General features: G+C 43.0%; 1 protein-coding gene across 4 annotated transcripts in view; it reads right to left on the minus strand.

The window, feature by feature from the left end:
• Positions 1 to 19,447, minus strand: part of b4galnt3b (beta-1,4-N-acetyl-galactosaminyl transferase 3b) — a 248,536-nt gene that overhangs the window by 107,199 nt on the left and 121,890 nt on the right. For all 4 annotated transcript variants that reach the window (XM_070900447.1, XM_070900445.1, XM_070900446.1 and 1 more), the window contains 4 exons: positions 10,328 to 10,423; positions 5,016 to 5,106; positions 2,007 to 2,107; positions 742 to 809 (listed from right to left, as the gene is read on the minus strand). In XM_070900447.1, the coding sequence (XP_070756548.1) occupies positions 742 to 809; positions 2,007 to 2,107; positions 5,016 to 5,106; positions 10,328 to 10,423 (356 nt within the window). The remainder of the gene's footprint in view (positions 1 to 741; positions 810 to 2,006; positions 2,108 to 5,015; positions 5,107 to 10,327; positions 10,424 to 19,447) is intronic.

Consider the following 19,447-nt stretch of genomic DNA (forward strand, 5'->3'; position numbering starts at 1 on the left):
CCATTCAATAAGATCATGGCTGATCTGGTGGGGCAAGATTAAGATATTGATGTACATTATTAACAGAAACATCAACAAGACTGACATATACATGAACCAAGGTTTATTGGAACACATTTTTTTATAAATCAACAGTTTTCCTCCCACGCTTGATTAGGCTGGAATAGTCTATCCTTCAGTCAATGCAACATTCTGATTGCCCCTCCAAGGTGTCAAGTTCAACAATGTGGGTGCATATGTTTTCAAGACCCCAACAATGCAAACGACAGTGATGAAAGTCTCCCTTTTGGGGAACTCAGAGTGTCACTCTCACTCAAGAGTTTGATTCAAACTCAAATCTCACAGTTGGGATGCCCTCGTTCTCTAGTGCAGCTATCAAACCATCCTCTGTTAGAATTCTTTTGAAAACTGATTTAATTAATAATATTTTATCTGGATTTACAGCGCAGAAACAGCAATTATTTTTTTAAAACTCCAAGAACCTTTACATCGTCATTTTAACTGTATAATTTAACAGTTTCTGAAAGGATATTACTGTAAAAAATCTGTACTCTTAAAAGCCAATCAATCTTACAATATTTCTGTTGTGTTAAGTAGTAAAATATTATTTTAAAATGCAGCCTGTGAAAGGATAGCAGTACTGCAAAATAAACTGGCTGTCTGATTTCAGAAAAATAAATATTCTTATGCAGAAGCTATAGGAGAGAAATGATTTAACCAGTTGAATAATAATACACCTACTGTGTGGGCTTGGAGACTTGACTTTGAAATTTTCCAAATTCTCCTGGGGCTGTCCACTCCTTACCAGTCTACATTGGAAAACAGGAGATTGTTAACTTGGTTTCTGTTTGCATTCATATTGTTTCAATGTAAATGAGACACTATTGCCAGCACAGACACAGCCGATTGGCCTCTTTCGTCAATTTCTATGATTCTATGATGTCATTTTTGCTTAGCTGAACATAAAATCCATTCATACAAAGAAAGTGTAGAGTGTTTAGAATTTCCTGATTTGCAATGGTGACCTGCATGAACTGGACAACCTGGGCACATAGATAGGGCGCCAAAATTGGCTCGCAAAAGTCTCAATCTCATGATGTAGAAAATATCACGAGATTTTGTTACTTGGATTTAACTGCGCATGTTATTTTGCAGCATCAGTTTCAGCAGTGTCCTTATCAGATGCTGTTCCTAATCCCTTGCTCGCTCCAGGCTCCTCTAACATCAGATGCTGCCCAATGTTGTGGTGCTTTGCCATTATCCCCTCTGATCAGATCTCCCATGACTCCTACCCCACTACTGGTAACTCCCATGGCCCAAGCCCGAGATTGATGCCTCTACTCTCTGATGCAATGTCTCCTGATTACCATGGTCCCCTGCATCAATGTCTCCCATAGACCCTGCCCCAACACCCAGCAAGAGTTTTTCATTGACTTAAAAGAACCCTTTTGGCAGCATTTACATTGTTATTTACTATTTCTAACTAGAAATTTGGTTTGTGTTGAATTTTATTTTGCAGTTCTTCGTTTTGTATTGTTATGGTGCTAACCATTTCATCCACAACAATGCAGCTAAGAAATTAACTTAGCAGTAGATGCTGTGGCTAGTTTTGGATTTGTATGCATGTGTGAGAGAAATGTACTTTTTCCCTTTTGCTGGCCTTTATGTTTTGAGGGGTAGGAGGTATTCTGCAAATGAAGCTTCTTGTAAATATTTTTCCACATTGAAGTTTTGCCACAATATTTGTAGCACACCAAACACAATCCTGCAGGGGGCATTGTGTGAAGAGCTAAAGCGTTTTACGTCTCCAGTGCTACAAGTGGACCAAAGCACTGTGTATGGTTACCACTCCCTGGTGCCAGTTTTGTCAACACATCATTAGTGTCTGTTGAAGTACAGGCCGTCGTGACACTAGCATGGCTAAAAGTAGACAGCTCTATTTCATTCTGTGCCTAGGGCTAAACAAGCGCTTAATCTAGGTCTGGGAACATACATTGATATCATACCTTTCCAACTCTAGCCAGAAGTGTGACATTTGAAGGGTCGTCATTCGTACTCAGCCAGAACTCAGAATTATCATCGGAGGCCACTGCAAACTGAAATACATCTGAAACATGGCAAAATAATTAATTAATTTTCTGGAAACACTTACTGACCCCCGAGTTTTTTCCCCTTTCTCTCTTGAAAACATTCGGTGTGATTCCACGGTTAACTCTCTGGCACCTTGGCAAAGTGGTCCCATTTTACGTATGAAGCTAGCACTTAGACAGTAAGTGTATGCAGGCTGTTTGACTTGGGGAGGAGAGGAAGTTACCACAGTAGATCCAATCCTTTCCTTGCCTTATACCCACACGTGCAAACTTACACACACAGCGCACGTCACTTGCTTGTGATCAGGAACATTTCTCCCTAGCATAGAGATATTGTGACGATATGTAATGTCCCTACACTAAGAACAGATCACTGAGCACTAAACAGCATGATCTTGAGACTATCATGGTCTGTAGGTCCAATACTACAGTATATGGTGCTTGCATTCACCGAGTCCTTGGAGAAGCAACGCTCAATACTTTTTTGAATGCATTTTATTTCTCTAGATTTCTCAGGACACACCTCTGCTAATGAGGAAGTCAAATAACTTGTCCCCAGGCCTTTGCCAATGCCACTTTTCTGCTGACGGTGCACAAAAGAAAGATCCATGGCAACCCCAATTATTTCCTTCCTCTTCCTGTGGAGAAGTACTTAGCCCTCACTCTTGGGAGCATAGCTGAGACTAGAACTCATTGTGTGGTAAATCACAGACACAAACCCATATTCTACTATCATGTGGTACAGCACCTTGTACCACTAATGTACAGCATATTTCATTTTGTTTTGCAAAAATTGATCGGTTCCAAGATGATAGTTTTGTAACATATGTATTATTATCTGAGTTTATTACTGGAGTGTCACCGTAGCTCAGTTGGTAGCATCTTTACTTTTGAGCCAGCAGATTCTGGGTCAGACCCTAGTATAGTCTTGAGCATGTAATCTGGGCTAACACTTCGGTGCAGTACCAAGGGAGAGCTGCATTGTTGGTGGTGCCATCTTTTGGACGCGACGTTAAACCAAGTAGACTGTCTAATCATTCATTCAGTTGTTGTTTGTGGGACCCTACTGACACAAATTGGCTGTTGCGTTTGCCTATGTAATGATTTCTGCACATCAAAAGTAATCCGTTGGTTTGAAATCACTTCGGGGTATGATGAGGCTCCAAGTAAATGCAAGTTCCTTCTTCTTTCAATGTATTGACACGTACAGCAAAAAAAACACATATTTTGTGGAGTATAGATTTTCTTTTCTCGTGTCATGGCCAGGAATGGAAAAAGCTTTGATATTTTATCCCAGGGTCAGTACCAAACACTCCAGTGTGAAGAATAGTTTCAATCAAGGTGAGGAATAGTATCAATCAGATGTAGGATGCTTTGCCCCCCAAAACATTAACCTCACAGTCACCTACAAGATATCTCTGAGTGTGAACACCAGCATATAGTGAACTACAGGCACAGTTTGTACTGTGGATTCAGAACCACCAACAAATAGACCAAGACGACTCAAAATCATGTCACTTCTGACCGTACTGGCTTCAGGGAGAGGAGAGTTTTCACATCAGTCAGGAATTAGTTTGCCTGGAGAGGTAAATTATCTGTCTCCCAATATACTGCACACTTTATTCATTGTAGGGTTGTTTGTTATTTAAATGTTTTCCTTTAGTCCGTTAGCAATTTAGTTAAGTGAAGGAATAAAAAGAAGTACTTTGTAATATCTCACTACCATTTAACACTGAATTACTTTTCTTTTGAAATGCAGTAGGTATTCTTATATAAACAAAAACACACCAGTCATTCTTTGCCAGCGATGTCTCTCAAAAAGCTGCCTGTTTGAGAGATGACTCTTTAAATTAAAGTAGCCACTTAGGTTTCACAGAAGAGGCCTGAACAAAATATTTTGGGGCTACTACTAACCCATAATTAACTGAGTGTTTTTACTGTAACTTAATATTACTCATAATAACCAAGCAAAGCATCTATTTGACAGCAGGAAATTTTTCTGTTTAAGGATTTTTAAACAGAGTTTTCAGGTAGAATGTTGTTTTGTTTGAGACTGCCATTTGAATCCATGGTTATTCCAATTAACATCATGCTGCGCAATTGGAATAACCATGTGTATCATCCCAATGTTAAAAAGATTGCTAAAAGTAATACACTTAAGTTAACAATTTAAAAAGATTATATTTAGAATACATTAAAGATTTTTGATTTCAATTGATGTCACAAAAGGAGTAAAGAATTATACAATATTTATTTAAGGGCAGAGATGTGCACGAGTCACTTATAACTCCAACACTCATAAGTTATTAGGTCCATTTACATCCATAAAAATAGAATCTGTTTCATTTATACATTCTGTATCCTCCTTTACCCAGAAAACTGATGTTCATTTTCTCCTCTCTATTCACACTATTCACCTTAATGTATCCTGGACAATCCGAGAGAGACAGGACAGCTTTGCTGCCAACTTTGCCACAACCCATCTTACTCAATAGGTAACTGCTGGAAATATAGTTCAAGTACAGCACAGCAGATGATGTAGAATTTTCTCTATATGCCCCCACCACCTTTCCAAGCCTGCTTTGCTTCCAAGCTGCACTTGCCTTAAAGGTCAGATTTCAATACCTACTGGTTAGCAGTCAAGCCCGCTGTGCTCATAATTACTACAATCAGATAATATTAGTGCAGTGTGCTCTTGCTGCATTACTAATATGTTATTTAAGGAGCACAACATAGGTCAGTGGAAAGCCAAACCCATTCCCTCTGTATTCTTTAATTTAAAAACAATTAACTTTCCAAACATTGCAAGTGGCAAAGCAGTCCGTGTATAATGTTCATGAAAAACAATGCTGACTTCAGGAAATAAGATTATTATTAAGGTGGTATGGTGAGAACCAACAAAGCTAAAGAGAGAAGCTGACTTACTATCTGCATAGGGATGGATATAGCCAAAAATCCGGAGCCCATAGTTGGTCCATCTTGGTGCCAGCGCCAACTTCTTGACCACAGTCCGTGTCTAGAAAAGTTTTATTAATAGCAATGAAAGCAGAAATCACATAATATTCAGCTTCTCTTAGCTCCTCCCCCATATATGACTTTACACAATTATTCCTGTTTTGACACTTACAAAACAGGAATATTAAATCAGCTAAAATGGTCTGTGTGGGTCAGTGTTGCGAGCATAGTATTTTGCCAAATAACAGGTAAATCTGTAGTGCACTGGGTAATTTCACATTCTGAATTAGTCAAAAAGACAATAGCCACATGAATTTGTTATTCCAATTAATTTTGACTTCTTTCCCCCCCATCTTGTCTACATGAAATTAAAGCATACAAGCAATCCAGAGGAATAACAGATACTTGCATTTCCAGGGGATTAACACTCTCCTCACAACACCCCACCCATACCCAAAAAACCATGGAATTACATACTACAAATGGCTTCCTGTGCAGCCTGCCAATGTTGTATGTTTTGTTCCCCCCACCCCAATACTTTATTACCCTTGGTTACATAAGAACAGGGGCAGGCCATTGAGCCCCTTAAGCCTGTTCCACCATGCAATTAGATCAGGATTGATCGGTACCGCAACTCAATGTATCCGCTTTTGTTCTATATCCCATGATGCCCTTACCTAACAAAAGTCTTGCGATCTCAATCTTGAACATGTCAATTGACCACAGCCTTTTGGGGGAGCGCGTTCCAGATTTCCACTACCCTTTGTGTAAACGTGCTTCCTGATTTGAATCTCGTACCCCTCCCTCAGTATAAATAACCTCACTGACCTGCCAGGAATTAGGAGGAATTAATCAGAGAATCTGCTTGATTATGTAATTCACCCAAATTGGATTGTATGTAATCACACAAAAGTGAAATTTGGAGCAACCTATATATTTTATTTAATGCTTGCAAATTACATTTCCTATTGCTGTACAAATGGTTGATAAAGGTTGCTGTAAAGATAATCCAAAAAAATATCAGTGACTCAGTATGCACTAAAATAAAGGCCCCAATCTTTTTAGAATTTGATCAGGTTATTCTTTAATATATTTTTCTACTTTCACAAGGAATAGGGCTTTTGTTCCAATTTGTGTTTTGTACTAACTTAGAAAGTTTGGATGTTTTTGGCATGGGGTATAGGATAGTTTCTTCCACTAATAGCAAGTTCCTATCAAATCATAAACTAGTGTGTCATCATCATCATAGGCAGTCTCTCGGAATTGAGGGAGACTTGCTTCCACTCCCGAAATGAGTTCTTTGGTGGCTGTACAGTCCAATACGAGAACCACAGACTCTGTCACAGGTGGGACAGATAGTCGTTGAGGGAAGGGGTGGGTGGGACAGGTTTGCCGCACTCTCTTTCCGCTGCCTGCGCTTGATTTCTGCATGCTCTCGGCGTTGAGACTCGAGGTGCTCAGCGTCCTCTCGGATGCACTTCCTCCACTTAGGGCGGTCTTGGGCCAGGGACCTCCAGGTGTCAGTGGGGAGGTCGCACTTTATCAGGGAGTACTAAATTGAAATCGGATACCCGAGAAAATAAACACCTCACATAATAGATACTAAATGCCCGGGGTGTGTGCCAGGCAGAGTTGTAGAGATGCACATTTAGAATTACTCAGAAAATAGTTGGATGTGAGACTTTGGGGAGTTAGAGCGCTTGTGGGCCATGCTTTGATGGAGCAAATCACCTTTTCTCATCCTTGACTTAATTTCTTATTGAAAGGTCATACTGCCAGACAGTTCAGACAGCTAAGCAGCAAACTTTATTGGCATCACACTTTTCTTCATTGTTTCTGTGGAATAACATTCTTTCCAGAGTCAGCAGATCAGATGGTAAATGTGTTGTATTAAACAATGCATGTAGTGTAAACTGTTAAATTTACTCATGGTTTTATGCATAATCATACAATATAAAACAACATCTGTGAGTGTGCAGTAGCTGGAACATAGGGCCCAAGTTTGCTCCCCCTGGTGTGAGGTGTGCCGACTTTCTACACTAAAAACGGCGCCGAAAACTTATCTAGGTATTCTCCTCACTCTGCTATGTGTCCCGGGTCCAGGCGTGGCGCTCCTCGTGAAGTGGGGGGTGGAGCTACAGACCTGCGCTGAAAACAGTGCTGGGAACTGCGCACATGCGCAGTAGAGCGGTCGTGGATGCGCAGTAGCTACTCCCATGATTATAAAGATGATGCCTGCAGAACGCGTCCCGTCCCTATCCCAGGCCAAATGGCCTGCCGCACAGACCAGCCGCTGAGGGCTGCAAGAAACAGGTTGGTGCGGGGAGACTGCGTTTTGATCAGGGGGAGGAGTATTGTGAATGGTAATTTTTATGTGCAGGAAGAGAAGGAGAAATCACATTAATTTCAAGTAATGAATAAGGAAATTTGAAGTTGCAAGCCTGTGTTTTCTTTTAATGACTAAAGTTTTAGATGCAATCATGTCAATATATGCTTATATTTTAAAATAAATATTTTAATATTAAGGTAGTTAAAGCAGCTGTATATTAACACTTAAATAATTTGAACAACCTGTCGATTTTTTCCCCGCTTTTCTCTTTCACCCTCCCCCCCCCCCCATCCCAAAGCGGGAAACCTTCAACCGCAGGCCCGGTAAGGCAGCCGAATCCGACCTCATCGGACTTCCAGAAATGGGGATTTTGACTCACCCGGCTATGGCTGGCCTCAATCCGGCCTCAACCTTCAGCCCTGGTCACCTCTGTCTCTCCAGCGACTTCTGGTTAATGATTTATCCAATCTGGCACTTAGTTTTTCCAGCGACCAAGTCTCGACTTTTGGTTAATGATCTGACCCGCCTCTAACCTCCCCCAGGGCTGATCTCGGGTGTGTCGGCCGATCTCCGAACTCCTTTTGGGGCTAAATGGAGTCGTCTGCGGTCCCTCATGCGAAGGAGCCGAAGCCCCATGCCTCTGCCAGGTTTCAGGCTGCCGTTTTTAAAGCTCGACCAAAAACCCGAAAAATGGGCAAAAAGGGAAAAAATTCCCACCCGAAAAAGGTTGAAAGTTGGTGGGTCGACAACCCTGGTCGGTCTCTGCAGACCTTAGTTTATGCTGCTCTTTTATAAGGAAAGAAGAGGGAACAATGTTTAAACTTATCGCTAACAAATCTCTCAGTTGGTGCTTTAGGTGCAGGGTTCCTGCTATTTTTTATTTGTTAATTAATTGCTTATTACTTTTTGTGCTTTGTTTAGTGCTTTGTAAGTCTTGGTGCTTTTCTTGTATTTTTTATTTGTTATTGAATGCTTATTTTTGTGCTTTATTTAGTGCTTGGTGCTTTAAATGTACATACCTGCGCTGATTTCTTAGCTCACCGCAAGGTTTTTCTGTGCGGCCACAAGTGGCCACATACGCTGGCCTAAGTTAGTTTGGAGTAACTTTTAGCTGTCTAAACTTGCTTAAATGGCCAAAACAGGCGTAAGTGGCTGGTAACGCCCCCTTTTGGGAAAAAAAAACTAAACTAAAAAAAAATCTAACTAACTCACTTACACTGGAGCAAATTAAATGGGTAGAATTGCGATTTTTAAGATACTCCAAAAAAAATCTAGTTGCTCCAAAAAACTCTTGGGCAAACATGGGCCCATAGCCTTGAGTTGTAATGACTGCAGCTGTTGCTCAAGCTTTACTGCTGCAATTTAAAAAAAATTCATTCACAGGATGCAAAGGTCGATGTCAAGGTCAGCATTTATTGCCCATCCTTAACTGCCCTTGAACCTCTGCAGTCTGTGCAGTGAAGGTCCTCCCACAATGCTGTCAGGGAATTTTGACTCAGTGGTGATGAAGGAACGGTAATATATTTGCAAGTCAGGATGCTGTGTGACTTGAAGGGGAACTTGGAGGTGGTGGTGTTCCCATGCGTCTGCTGCCCTTGTCCTTATAGGTGGTAGTAGTCGCTGTCGAATAAGCTTTGGCGAGTTGCCGCAATGCATCTTGTAGATGTTACACACTGCAGCCACGTTGAGGCAGTGGTTTAAGGTGTGAATGTTTGTGATGGTGGATGGGGCGCGAATCAAGCGGGTTGCTTTGTCCCGGATGGTGTCGAGCTTCTCAAGTGTTGTTGGAGCTACACTCATGCAGGCAAGCGGAGCGTATTCCATTGCACTCTTGACTTGTGCCTTGTAGGTGGTGGAAAGGTTTTGTGGAGTCAGGAGGTGAGACACTCATGGCAGTGTACCCAGCCTCTGATCTGCTGGGTATTGTTACAACCTGTGATTACATTACAGCTTTTTAAGATACAGCTGTGGCTCAGTGGGTAGCACACTCACCTCCAAGTCAGAAGGTTGTGGGTTCAAGTCCCACTCCAGGGACTTGAGCACATAAATCTAGGCTGACACTCCAGTGCAGTACTGAGGGAATGCTGCACTGTTGGAGGTGCTGTCTTTCAGATGAGACATTAAACCGAGGCCCCGTCTGCTCTCTCAGGTGGACGTAAAAAATTCATTTGCACTATTTCGAAGAAGATCAGGGGAGTTATCCTTGGTGTCTTGGCCAATATTTATCCCTCAATCAACATAACAAAAATAGATTATCTGGTCATTATCACATTGCTGTGTGTGGGAGCTTGCTGTACACAAATTGGCTGTCGTGCTTCCCACATTACATTCCAAAAGTACTTCATTGGCTGTAAAGCGATTTGAGACGTCCGGTGGTTGTGAAAGGCGCTAGATAAATGCAAGTCTATCAAGTCTGTCAGTATTCTAAATCAAGTCTTCATGTGAGATTAATAATTTCATCCCCACCCCAAAACAATTCCAATTGCATGATTTACTATAAGAAGCCATTTACACAACATATATTGCACTGATGTAAAATGAATTCAGTGTACTTTGGTGTAAGGTTGCTGATCTAAGAACATTTCTTATTTTAGAAAGTGATGCAAGACTGCTTCGAACAACTGGTGGAAAGCCAGGTTTAAAATAATCCCCAGGCTATTCAATACAACTTTTCACACTTCATTTGAAACATTTAACTATCCTGTCAGCTCTTCACTAACATTAAAACTTAACCAAATGCACAGAGCTCTGCTTTGCCTGACTGAAGAATGATGTGGCGCTGGCAGTAAAATCTGGGTCAACCACTTCTGAATTACTCGTATCAATGTAGTGTCAGAAAATAAATTGCAGCAAGCAATGAATAACTTGAAAAGATTCCAACAATTCTAAATGACTGCAATATAATGACTGATCCCAACTTCTTCATACCAGCTTAACTACAATAGATACTCACATGTGGAAAGAGAGGGAAGTGAATATTTTTCCTGAGCTGATCAACAGAGCCACCACACCAGTCTTCAAATATGTGCAAATTTGCTTGACCCATGAACTGTACAAGAGAAACAAATGAAATGCATTGATTAGTGCACAGTTCAGTGTTCGTACTTTTACACTCTTATTAACCTTATCTAGCGAGAAAAGGATCTCCAGCATAGAACTCTATTTACTCTGCTTGCAATCTAGCCTGAAACTTCATGGCACTGAAGGAGTGCTGCATTGTACAGGGAATGTCTTTCAGATGAGATGGTGAACTGGGGTCCTGTGTACCAGTTCAAGGGGACGTAAAAGAATATAATTTTTCAAAAGAAGAGTACGGAGTTCGCTCAGTGTCCTGGTCAATATTCATCTCTCAACTAACCCATTAATTGGTCGTGCAGCTCATTGCCGTTTGTGGGACCTTGCTGTGTGCAAATTAGTCTATGTAACAGCAGTGACTAAAGTTCAAAAGTAATTTGACTATAAAATGCTCTGGGACATATTGAGACTATGAAAGGCGATATATAAAGTATGTTCGTTCTTAACTACAGAAAAACATTGTTTGCTTCCCTAGTAGGACATTACAGGTACTATATAAATTCAAGTTGGTTCATTCGTTCTTTCTAATGCACCATGATCACAGCCACAGAGGATGTGATTCATGGCTTCTACAAGGGTTGCTTTGATGCTAAGAGGCTTGGAAACTGGACATGATCTAACAAGGGCTTTAGGAGAGAGGGTCATGGAGTTGGAAGTCACAACATTTTAAAGAAGGGAAGTTGGAGATGGGACAGTAAATTAAGAGGAGTGGGGAGTAGTGGGGGGGGGGGGTGGGGGGAGAGATGGTAGTGTTTTTTTAAAGAGACAGTGCCTGAAAAAAGGAAAGAACTGCTGATATTAATTAGCACGGGGGCTAGGAAAAGGAGTTGAGTGATTAAGAGTTGTATAAATCCCTGTGGAGTAGATCCGAACAGGTTGATCTCGTGGATGAGATGCATTTGGAGAGGGCAGGAGGAGAGATGAGAAGAAAGCTCAAATAAGCCGAGTTTCAGGATTAGAATGGTGAAAAGTATACGGACTGGGGGAAGGATACTGTGCTCTGATCTTGATTTTTGATGTAAAAAGGTATCCATGAGCATTTTCACTGCCCACGGTGAGCACCATGGCAAGTCACCAAAAAATATAAACACATCTGCAATAGTTTTTAGGGCACAGAGCGTTGGTGTTACATCAGAGAACAGGAGAATACATTAATATCTATGATTTGTCCCACAATGAATTCCTGATTTCAACTGGGTCATCAGGAAGAAGTCTTTGGCAGAGAGAAACCCGGAATTGGCGATGGGGAGAGTGAAGGGGAGGATTCCCTTTTATATTTCCTATGCTAACGAGATAAAAGTAAGTCAGTGCAGAATCTGAATATGGGCCAAATGACGTAACAAATTTTTGCTTATATTGTTTTCTAACAGCTGGTTGAGAGCGTTATAAGCAGATTCCAAAGCATACCAGTTCCATATTATCTTGACTGTAAACTTGGCTGTGGACCAAAAGGGGAATAGCATTGGAAAAACAGTGTTGGGAGAAGGTGAGGGTGGGGGAAGAAATAATAATCGAGAAAACATGGACAAGAATCAACACCTATGTAAATTATAGCAAATAATACTTGCATATAGGTTATACAATAAGGTTGCGGACAAAACAAACTTTGGCAATGTAGTAAGTAGTGAGTAGGATAGTAGCAGACTTCAGGTCATAGACAGACTGGTGAAATAGGGGAACTGATGAGAGGCAGTATAATCTAAATTGTATTATTTTAGGGGGTTGCAAGGGCAGAGGAACTGTGAGGGTTGGGGTGCATATTCACAAATCTTTGAAGGTGGCAGGGCAAGTTGAGAAGACGGTTCAGAAAGCGAATGGCATACTTGGCTTTGTAATCATAGGCAGTCCCTCGGAGTCGAGGAAGACTTGCTTCCACTCTAAAAATGAGTTCTCAGGTGACTGAAGAGTCCAATACAAGTCCTACAGTCTCTGTCACAGGTGGGGCAGACAGCAGTTGAAGGAAAGGTTGCGTGGGCGGGGACGGGGTGGGGAGCCTGGGTTGACGCATGCTCCTTCCGCTGTCTGCGCTGGCTTTGTAAATAGGGGGATTGGATGCAAAAGCAAGAAAGTCCTGCTAAACCTTTACAAATCAAATTAGACCTTAACTTATGTATTGTGTGCAATTCTGGGCACCACTCATTAGGAAGGATGTCAAGGCTCTGGAGCCGGCTAGAGGTTTGCGAAGATGATACCAGCGATGAGGGACTTCAGTTATGTGGAGAAATTGGAGAAGCTGGAATTGTTTTTCTTAGAGCTGAGAAGGGGAGTTCAGATAGAGGTATTCAAAATGATGAGGAGTTTTGGTAGAGCAAGTAAAGAGAAACTGTTTTCCTCTGGCAAGTGGGCCAGTAGCCAGAGGTCACAGATTTAAAAACATTGACAAAAGAACTAGGGGGAAATTGAGGAGACATTTCTTCAGTTCTTAAGATCTGGAATGCACTAGCTGAAAGGGTGCTGGAATCAGATTCCATGGGAACTTTTAAAGGGCAATTGGGCATGTACCTGAAGAGGATTAATTGGCAGGTTTATGGGGCTAAAGCTGGTGTGTGGGACTAAATTGGACAGCTCTTCCAAAGGGCCGGCACAGACGTGACCAGCCGAATAGCCTCCTCTTGTGCTGTAAGATTCTATGGGCTCAATTTTCCCCAATTATCTGTGCCGTTTTTTTGCCCTGCGCCGCTTTTTGGGGAGCAAATTAAAATCTCCAAGTTTCCCCAAAGTTTCTGCGCCAGCGTAATTCAGTTAGGTCCGATTTTTTTAGGTTAGGATTTTTTTGCATCATAGGGGGCATAACCTGATGTCTGCCAGTTTTTCACATTTAAGCAAGTTTGGCCAACTTACATTTTTCCTAGGACGGCGTATGTGACCACTCCCAAAAATCCTTCTGGGCACTTAAGAAAAACCAGCGCACATTAAAAACTCGGCGCAGAAAGATGCCATTGTTTTTAAGCGAAGTTTTGGAGAGTCAAGGCGGCCAAGAATATGCATCATGAAGCTTAATTGTTTCAAAGTCAAAAGGGAGAAAATGGACGTCTAATGCAATTCTTTAATTTTTGATTTTTTTTCAAAGTATCACGCCACCATCGAACATCGGCATGTCGGCCGGCAGAATTTCTCCCTTGCCCGGACACAGGGGCTCGGCTTCAAAAGAAGCTCGGGGGGGGGGTGGTGTAGGGTAGAAGCCGAACTGAACTGTCATCCACTTACATAAGGGATGAAAACCCTAGGCTATACAGTAGCTTCAAAAGAAGCCCGGGGGCGGAAGCCGAGCCCGTGTGGTCCGGGAGCAATTCTGCCGGCCAACCCTCCGACCCTCGAGCCCGGTGAGGAGACATTCGGTGGTGGGGTGCTACTTTGAAAAACATAAAAAATTAAAGAATTGCATTAGACTTCATTGCCCCAAATGTCTTCATTGAATGCCTAGCTTCCTGTTCTAAGCAAGCCTATTGTGCATGCACAGACCAGGGTGTGATCCACACTAGGGCGCCGACCTTGAGGGGAGAGAGAGCGGAAAGAAGGTGTGAGTGCTTTGTCCTGCTGTTTTGAGCTTCTTACAAAGCTACAATTAAATTTTGGGGGCAATACTGATAATGCCATATCTCGTGCAAACCTTCTGCATGATGGTGCTGTGGAGGAGAAGATTGATTAGGCATCATCACTTGAGGAACCTCAGAGCACATAGGATGATGGGCAGGAGGCCTTACCCACATCGGGTATATCGAGACAGGTGTTCATACCTGCACCTGAGTGATGCAGACTGTGCGAGAAGGCTGCATTTCCTCAAATAAGTTGTAACTGAGATCTGTGAGTTAGGAAAAGTAGTCCTGCACCCTAGAAGGGTCAGGACTGCTTTGTCAGTTGAAGTAAAGGTTACAGCTGCACTTTCATTTTGTGCATCTGGATCATTCCAAGCCACAACTGGGGATGTCTGCTCCATTTCTCAACATGCAACACACATCTGCATTCAGTAGTTGACTGCTGTACTATATGCCCGGAGGAATGAGTACATAAAAGTTTCCCATGAGCACCCAGGCAATGCGTGACAGGGCTGTGGATTTCTCCAGGATTGCTGGCTTCCCAAAGGTACAGGGCTGCATTGATTGTACCCACATTGCCTTGTGAGCACCTTTGGAGGATTCCGAGATGTACAGGAACAGAAAAGGCTTCCACTCCGTGAATGTGCAGCTCGTGTGTGATGACATGCATCGCATCATGTCAGTTGATGCGAGATGCCCTGGGAGCACCCATGATGCATTCATCCTACGCAAGAGCGCTATATCTCCCATGATTCAGCAGCAGCCAGAAGGCAGAGCTGGCTACTGGGGGACAAGGGTATGGCCTCGCTACCTGGCTCATGATGCCCCTATGCATAACCCAGATGGAAGCTGACCGGGAATACAACATGGTGCACATTGCGACGTGCAGCATAATAGAGAGGACCATTGGCATCTTGAACAACGTTTCTGATGCTGGGACCATTCTGGAGGCTACTTGCAATACTCTCCTGAGATGGTCGGTCAGTTCACTGTTGTCTGCTGCATGCTGCACAACTTAGCCATCATGAGACAGCAGCAGCTGGTAGTAAAAAACCCACCTAAGGTGAGAGTGGCTAATGGTGAGGAGGAAGATGCAGATGACGAGGAGGTGGAGGAAGCCATGCAACAATCTGAACCCGGAGCACGACGACAGAGGAGGGCTGGCCATCGTGCCCCTTTAACGATTGCTCAAGCCGTGCACCAGCAGCTCATCTGTGAACACTTTGCTGCCAGAAGGCTCAGCAACAGCATCTATTCCACATGGACCATGTTTACTGTTTGGACCTGTTCCGTAATGTTGTGTTGTGTTTATGGAACAAATAATGGAAATGATTCAGTTATAATTTAAAATATATATTTTATTCAAAAGTGTAACACTTGTTTGTACTTAACTTAAATAAAAATATTCTTTTTATCAAACTTTAAAGTATTCAGTTAAGATCACTTACAGACTTTTAAACTTGTAAATTTACAACGCTTACAAAAAACTTTTAATTTGAGAACAGTTACAACAGAAACAACAACAGCAGCAATTAAAGGCTGCGCCCATCTCTCCTTCACCTTAGTCTAAGACCGCCTGCTGCGCTTGGTCTTGGTGACTCCACCCCTGCCCGCAGGCGGTGGTGCAGCGTTTCTCGGGTTGGTACTTGGCTTATTCTTTCAAGCATCTCAGATAATGCGCACTTCTTGATTTGGGGAGGTGGGGGGGGGGGGGCAGATGGTAATGTGGAAGGCCCGGCTTGGGCCTCCTCAGAGGTTGGTCTGGGGACTGAAGTGGGAATGACAGTTGATTCCGTCAATTGCCGCGGGGTCAGGTGTGTGCCCTTATTGCAGCAGCTACCTCAGACATTCCCTGCCTCATGTGCATCAACAGCGTCTCAACTACCTGCAACGTTCCATCCCTAATGTGCCTTTTAATCCCTTTTAAACCATTTCAAGGTTGGTGTAAATTACTAGTGACAATCTCTAATAGCTACTAAAGGTAAAATAAGATTACAAGTTTAAGTAAAACTGCAATATTAAACAGATAAGATTCTTGTAGGTTTAAGCAGAGACAAACAAGCAAGCTAGCTTAGTTAATTGGGCAGCTAGTAAAAACTGGTTCCCTAAACAGGCCAGTGAGTCAGCCAGGAACAGTTTAAAAAGAGGGGGCTTGGTGCAGACTTGCTTGGAGTGCAGCAGCAGGTCAGAGTGCAAAGGTAAGAGTTTGGTAAGTGGGAGAGTTCGGGCAAGTGGGAGTGGGACGTGCTGCTTTGTCTTGTTTTCCCCACCAGTGCTGACTCCCTGACCTGGGAGGAAAAGAAAACTAAGTGTGACGTCACAGCAAGAGGTTCGGGGATGTCGGAGCGGCCTATAAAGGCCAGCTGGTGCAGCTGCAGCAGGGAGAGAAGGCAAAAATGTAGAAAGAAATCGAAAGGTGACGTCACAGCCAAGGGGGTAAGTGTTTGGCTGGTGATTGGTGAGTAGTTTTTTCTTTTTCTTTTCTTTATCAGTAAGTAACCTTTAGCATTATTGTTGCCAAATTAAGTTAATCTAGGGGTTAAGTTATGGCAGGAGAGCTCAGACACGTGCTATGCTCCTCCTGTACTACGTGGAAAGTCAGGGACGCTTCCAGTGTCCCTGATGACTACATATGCGGGAAGTGTATCTGGCTGCAGCTCCTGACAGTCCGCATTGCGGCACTGGAGTTGCGGGTGGATTCACTCTGGAGCATCCACGATGCTGAGAATGACGTGAATAGCACGTTTAGTGAGTTGGTCTTACCGCAATTAAAGGTTACATAGCCAGATAGGGGATGGGTGACCAACAGGAAGGTAGTGCAGGGGTAGTGAAGGGGTCCCCTGCGGTCATCCCCCTGCAAAACAGATACACCGCTTTGGGTACTGTTGAGGGGGATGACTCATCAGGGGAGGGCAGCAGCAGCCAAGTCCATGGCACCGTGGGTGGCTCTGCTGCGCAGGAGGGTAGGAAAAAGAGTGGGAGAGCTACAGTGATAGGGGATTCTATTGTAAGGGAAATAGATAGATGTTTCTGCGGCCGCAACCGAGACTCCAGGATGGTATGTTGCCTCCCTGGTGCAAGGGTCAAGGATATCTCAGAGTGGCTGCAGGACATTTTGAAGGGGGAGGGTAAACAGCCAGTTGTCGTGGTGCATATAGGTACCAACGATATAGGTAAAAAAACGGGATGAGGTCTTACAAGACGAATTTAGGGAGCTAGGAGCTAAATTAAAAAGTAGGACCTCAAAAGTAGTAATCTCAGGATTGCTACCAGTGCCACGTGCTAGTCAGAGTAGGAATCGCAGGATAGCTCAGATGAATACGTGGCTTGAGGAGTGGTGCAGAAGGGAGGGATTCAAATTCTTGGGACATTGGAACCGGTTCTGGGGGAGGTGGGACCAGTACAAACTGGACGGTCTGCACCTGGGCAGGACTGGAACCAATGTCCTAGGGGGGAGTGTTTGATAGTGCTGTTGGGGAGGGGTTAAACTAATATGGCAGGGGGATGGGAACCTATGCAGAGAGACAGAGGGAAGTAGAAAGGGGGCAGAAGCAAAAGATAGAAAGAAGAAAAGTAAAAGTGGAGGGCAGAGAAACCCAAGGCAAAAAACAAAAAGGGCCACATTACAGCAAAATCCTAAAGGGGTAAAGTGTGTTAAAAAGACAAGCCTGAAGGCTCTGTGCCTCAATGCAATGAGTATTCGGAATAAGGTGGACGAATTAACTGCGCAGATAGCAGTTAACGGATATGATGTAATTGGCATCACGGAGACATGGCTCCAGGGTGACCAAGGCTGGGAACTCAACATTCAGGGATATTCAACATTTAGGAAGGATAGACAGAAAGGAAAAGGAGGTGGGGTGGCGTTGCTGGTTAAAGAGGAAATTAATGCAATAGTAAGGAAGGACATTAACTTGGATGATGTGGAATCTGTATGGGTGGGGCTACGGAATACCAAAGGGCAGAAAACGCTAGTGGGAGTTGTGTACAGACCACCAAATAGTAGTAATAAGGATGGGGACAGCATCAAACAAGAAATCAGGCATATGTGCAATAAAGGTACAGCAGTTATCATGGGCGACTTTAATCTACATATTGACTGGGCTAACCAAACTGGTAGCAATGCGGTGGAGGAGGATTTCCTGGAGTGTATTAGGGATGGTTTTCTCGACCAATATGTCGAGGAACCAACTAGAGGGTTGGTCATCCTAGACTGGGTGATGTGTAATGAGAAAGGACTAATTAACAATCTTGTGCGAGGCCCCTTGGGGAAGAGTGACCATAATATTGTAGAATTCTTTATTAAGATGGAGAGTGACACAGTTAATTCAGAGACTAGGGTCCTGAACTTGGGTAAAGGTAACTTCGATGGTATGAGATGTGACTTGGCTAGAATAGACTGGCGAGTGATACTTAAAAGGTTGACGGTGGATAGGCAATGGCAAACATTTAAAGATCACATGGATAAACTTCAATAATTGTACATCCCTGTCTGGAGTAAAAATAAAATGGGGAAGGTGGCTCAACCATGGCTAACAAGGCAAATTAAGGATAGTGTTAAATCCAAGGAAGAGGCATATAAATTGGGCAAAAAAAGCAGCAAACCTGAGGACTGGGAGAATTTTGTAACACAGCAGAGGAGGACAAAGGAGGGGGAAAATAAAGTATGAGAAGAAACTTGCTGGGAACATAAAAACTGACTGCAAAAGCTTCAATAGATATGCGAAGAGAAAAAGATTAGTGAAAACAAACGTAGGTCCCTTGCAGTCAGATTCAGGTGAATTTATAATGGGAACAAAGAAATGGCGGACTAGTTAAACAAATACTTTGATTCTGTTTTCACGAAAGAAGACACAAATAACCTTCCAGAATACTAGGGAACCGACGGTCTAGTGAGAAGGAGCAACTGAAGGATATCCTTATAAAACGGGAAATTGTGTTCGGGAAATTGATGGGATTGAAGCCCGATAAATCCCCGGGGCCTAATAGTCTGCATCCCAGAGTACTTAAGGAAGTGGCCATAGAAATAGTGGATGCATTGGTGATCATTTTCCAACAGTCTGTTGACTGTGGATCAGTTCCTATGGACTGGAGGGTAGCTAATGTAACACCACTGTTTAAAAAAGGAGGGAGAGAAAACGGGTAATTATAGACCGGTTAGCCTGACATCAGTAGTGGGGAAAATGTTGGAATCAATTATTAAAGATGAAATAGCAGCGCATTTGAAAAGCAGTGACAGGATTGGTCCAAATCGGCATGGATTTATGTAAGGGAAATCAAGCTTGACAAATCTTCTGGAATTTTTTGAGGATGTAACTAGTAGAGTGGACAAGGGAGAACCAGTGGATGTGGTGTATTTGGACTTTCAAAAGGCTTCTGACAAGGTCCCACACAAGAGATTGGTGTGCAAAATCAAAGCACATGGTATTGGGGGTAATGTACTGACGTGGATAGAGAAGTGG

This window comes from Pristiophorus japonicus, chromosome 15 (assembly GCF_044704955.1).
Source record: "Pristiophorus japonicus isolate sPriJap1 chromosome 15, sPriJap1.hap1, whole genome shotgun sequence".
Classification (NCBI taxonomy): Eukaryota; Metazoa; Chordata; class Chondrichthyes; family Pristiophoridae; genus Pristiophorus; species Pristiophorus japonicus.